We start from the raw sequence: 4653 nt of genomic DNA, 5'->3' as shown, positions 1-4653 counted from the left end.
AAAATGTCTCAACTATTGAAACTAGCCTTACTCCCGAGGCACTTGCAGCTACCCTTCCCATCTCTTCAGTGATATCTGAAATCACTGTCGTACCTTTGGCTCCTATCCCAACCGCCTTAGCGACACAAATCACTGAAGGTGAGATATCAGCACCGCCACTGCTGAACACTCTCATCCATCTGTCTCGGCCATTTTCTCCTCTCGTCCATCCTTGGTCTCGACACATGTTTATGATTCATTAGCGAATGTCCTCCTTGATGATGAAACCCCCACCACTAGACCTGAGCTTGCTCCTCTTGAGGTATCTCAGCAAACAGTCACCTATCCTCTCGAAGGCCACCGGGAGCGAACCAACGTTAATCCTTCAGATGACGCTGATGAACCCTCGGGTTCTTTTGCAGAGACGCCAGCCAAGTATGAAGAGTACAACATGGTTGATGACGTGAAGTTACTCCTCCCTGCTGTGGAGATTGTCTTTATTTAAAATGGGCGAAGTTCATAAAGGCATGCCTCTCTGGGACAAAGTGTCTGCTGACCTATCAGTTGTTCGAGCTGAAGTAAAAGAGGTCAAGGACCAGCATCGATGCTAGTGGTTGTGCAAGACAATGCTGAGGCCTTCAACGCTTTAACAAACAATGCCGATGAAGCAAATTCTCATCTTTCCAAGCACATAGAGTTGATGCAGCAAATATTGGCTACTCTCCGATAGCCAATCCCAACACCTGAACCATCATTCATGACTGAAGAAATGACCAAACTTGAAGAAATGATGGCGCTTCAGCTATAGTTGATGCAGCAAATATTGGCTAGATCAGACGCGCGAGACTATTGTTTTCCTAGCCTGCGATATGACCAAACTTGAAGAAATGATGGCGCTTCAGCTACGCAGTGTTGATCACTTCTTTGTTTATTGTTTCAAAGCCATAGGCAAAGAGAGGGAGACAGAATCTTGAGCTGCTGCTGCTGAAGCTACTGCCGCTGAACCTGCTGCTGCCTTAGTGACTCACACTGAAGCTGAAGCTAATACTGAAGCTGAAGTTGAGCTTTTTGATGATAATCCAACTTCCTGTGAAGCTTCTGTAGCTATGGATGTTGATGTCGTCCGGGATGGCGCTGAAGCTCGTGATGAGGACCTTCCAATCACCTCTGCAACTAATGTTGATGATATGGATGATGATAAAGATGAAGTCTGTTAAAACCCAGATCTGACAATAGAACAATTTAATAAAGGAATTCAAGAGAGATTTGTAGAAGAAGATGATGAAATAGAAATCAACAGCGCTTTCTTTATTGAATATGGAAATTACAAACTCTCAAGAACCCTAATCGACTCTCATATGATGTATCTGATTCTATGTTTACAATGAATTTTCTATTTGCTCTCGTTACGTTTTTCTATACCTGAACCACTACTTATATAGGCAATAAATCATGATAATCTGAATAAGATTAGCATTATCCATAAAAGGATTAGCCTTATCCAGAATAGGAATCTGAAGATAGTCGTCTTGAAGGACCAGAGGATAGACCAGAGGATAGACAGACCACAGAGGCTCTGGTCCTCCAGAGGCTCTGGTCAATACAACTAGAGGCTTTGGTCCTCTTCACCTCCAGAGGCTCTGGTCCTCTTCACAGAGGCTCTGGTGTCTCTAACAGAGGCTTTGGTTCAGATGTCTTCACAGAGGCTCTCGTTATCTTCACAGAGGCTCTGGATCTTCTTACAGAGGCTCTGGTCGTCCATACTTGGTCGAATTATCATAGAGGCTGGTCTTCTTCCAGACTTAGACGTTTCGGCACAAAAGCATCTTCAGATGTTCCATATTTAGCCCCCGATTGCTTAATAAAACTTTTTGAGATAATTATTAGGATCAATTTGATGCTAGCAAAGACGATGACTCTTCCGACCTTCCTGACGTTGGTGAAGACCTTAGTGATGATGATGAAGACAACGATGATGACGAATTCACCATACAATACCAAGGACCTATCCGTGCCATGAAAGGCATCGGTCTCAAGGATTCGACATCCCAGGGGGAGCAAGAGGAGAAAGAGAAGGAGACTCAAGAAAAGAACCAGAACACAAAGTCAAAACACAAGGATGTTGCTGAAGAAGGAAACTTATAGGTACTTTTCCAACCTTTAGAGCCCTTATGTAATGAGTGCTTAAGTTTCGACACTATAACTTCTTTATATCAACTCTCCATCCCTTCTACTACATGTGGTCGGCTAGAGGAATGGGTGCCCAAAAACCCAACCTCCAGCACTCCCACTGACCAGCAGATGTCTCAGCTGAAGGAGTCGCTCGACCAAACGAGAGTAAAAATCCCTCTTCGTATCTATGTAGTTGTGGTGAGTTCTACATCTTGTCTGAAGTTGAAAGACTCGAGGCACTCAAGGCCGAAAAAGAACTCAGACTTCAATGATAACTAACTAAGGACAACTTAAAGCTGGCCAAGTCTCTTGCTGCTAAAGTTCTTCCAAGGAAGAAGTCCAAAAAGATGGTGAGTGTTGTTAAGGCCCAGGCTAAGCTACTTTCTATTGTAAAAGCTGAGCGCGAGAAAGCACTAAAGTTGGCCGAGCGCAACAGAAAATGGAGTAAAGAACATCTACACAAGAGGATCAGTCCTCACCCAATTTCAAATGTCACCATCAGCGGACGGATGGAAGACGATGGAGTTCTGGTCTCGATGCTTATCACCAAGGACAACCTTGACGCTGTCACAGAGTACCCTTCATACCTTGGTAAGTATGGATACAGTGAATGGCTGGAGATCCGCCAAGCCATTCAGCACTCAAAGTCAAGACATAAGTCGGTTATCGAAGACATCATCAGCGAGCTGATCAATAAGATGTCAACATATGTGGTGGTACCTGAAAAGCCTACTCTGAAGAAAGGTGGAAGAAAAAGACCTTCAAGTCCTAATGACGGACCAACCATGAGGAATGAACATTAAACAAAGTTCTCCTTGGATGAAGTCCTGAAGGCTTCGAAGAAGCCAGACATTTCTATGTTGAATCTTTCCCTGCCAGCGAAGGGTCCTTACATACCCAACACTTTGCACATTAAGCCTGAGTTAGGATTTATCTTTCTTGACTATGAAGGAGAAGTCAGCTTTCAAAGAATGTTTGAGTTACATCTTTGCCTAATGGAACATCTCGCGTATATCAGATTTTGGCTAGATGATGATATATATGGTGAAATGATGGACAACATGATTAGAAGGGAATTTCTACATCGAAAGGAGCTCGGAGAAGAAGTACCTGGATACATCAACCTGAGAAACTTAGATTAGTTATAGAATTCTATCTTGTAACTTGTCTTTCACTGTATGTATTTTATTTCTATGTCTACTTTCAGTGTTCAACTTATATGTTGTAAGTCTAAGAAATATGCTGAAACACTTGTAATCTTTCCTTTGAATTAATATAAGAATTTCATTTCCATCACTTAAAAAGATCCCTGAAAAGAGTAATGAGGACACATGTCTATGAGTTCCATTGTTCTCTTACAATCACTGACAATCTATAACTCAGTGAACATGTTTTCAGTTTCAGTTTTCCTTCTTGTACTTTTTCTTAAACTTGTAACTAAAGAAAACTTATTAAGTAAAAACAGACTCATTGAAAAATATACCAAAATACTAAAAAGGGACATGTACTTTATATGTAACTTTTTCCTACTATTATCTGATAAGGCAAATTTCTTTATGTTAAATTGTTATCATCAAATTGGGGGAGATTATTGATCCTCTCTCAAATTGATTTGATGATAATCCCTTTTACCTATTTCAAAGTATTATGTTTCTGTCTTTCAATACCAGTGATCATCACTGAGTCTGTTCAATGATCACTGAAACATGTATTGTAAATCATACATGAGCGATACTTCAAGAAGACAAAACTCACACCAAAGAACCTTCAGTGAAAGTCGAAGACTAAAACTGAAGAATAGTGACTGGCGCATTCGTGATCTGATGCGGCATTCAGTGATTAGAACCTAGTTAACATATGTGTGAAAACTGCCCAAGCCTCAGCGAATGCTGAAGAGACCTTCAGTGTTATTCCGGATTGCTTTTGTCTTGTCCTTCCACACACAAAGGACAAACCCATACCCTTTCTAGAGTATAGTACGGTATGGAGCCGACTAGTTGACTCTATTACCCACCAACTCTACGAAATGATGTCTTCTCAGGAAAAGGCATTTGTACTACTCACTATAGCAAAGAACAAACTTTCCTTTGAAAGCTTGATGCGTGTTCAAACCCTACTGCATTGCATTAAATGTGCATTTAATGGAATGTGTATAAATAGAAAAGTGCTCTCTCCATGAAGATACACGTGCGTACACACAAGATATCACATACGCATCTAAAAGAACACTTACGCTTATCTTCAAGCAAGTTAGAATCCCTCTCAAGTATTCTAAGAGTTCTTACCCATGAAGAACTTATTTCCTTCTTTATCTTTCAACAAAACTTTTCTCCTTGCTAAGAATATTTGTGTGTAAACTTAGATTGTTTTAGATAGGTTATCTTTACCTTGTCTATTTCCGCATACAATCTTGTAAAAATCTGTATTGATCTTTTGTTTATTAATATACATTTCTAAATTTGAAAGTTATATGTGTTTGTATTCATCCCCCCCCCCCCCCCC

The 4653-nt window shown here is 40.8% G+C and overlaps 1 protein-coding gene across 1 annotated transcript; it reads left to right on the top strand.

Moving 5' to 3' along the window:
• The first annotated feature begins 1085 nt into the window (after positions 1–1085).
• Positions 1086–2124, top strand: LOC112501973 (pheromone-processing carboxypeptidase KEX1-like). The gene is made up of 2 exons (XM_025105773.1): positions 1086–1187; positions 1867–2124. The coding sequence occupies exons 1-2, from the start codon at positions 1086–1088 to the stop codon at positions 2122–2124; spliced, it is 360 nt and encodes a 119-aa protein (XP_024961541.1).
• The last annotated feature ends 2529 nt before the right edge of the window (positions 2125–4653 follow it).

This window comes from Cynara cardunculus, unplaced genomic scaffold (assembly GCF_001531365.2).
Source record: "Cynara cardunculus var. scolymus isolate 2C unplaced genomic scaffold, CcrdV1 Un_Scaffold_778, whole genome shotgun sequence".
NCBI lineage: Eukaryota > Viridiplantae > Streptophyta > Magnoliopsida > Asterales > Asteraceae > Cynara > Cynara cardunculus.
The sequence above is the reverse complement of the archived record's forward strand: the minus strand, read 5'-3'. Positions and strand labels throughout refer to the sequence as shown.

What these genes read in the sequence shown, in the direction of transcription:
- LOC112501973 (XM_025105773.1), top strand. Translation starts at nt 1,086, where the DNA reads ATGGATGTTGATGTCGTCCGGGATGGCGCTGAAGCTCGTGATGAGGAC. An exon ending in TGGATGATGATAAAGATGAA is followed by an intron (nt 1,188 to 1,866) that starts GTCTGTTAAAAC and finishes GATAATTATTAG; the next exon opens with GATCAATTTGATGCTAGCAA.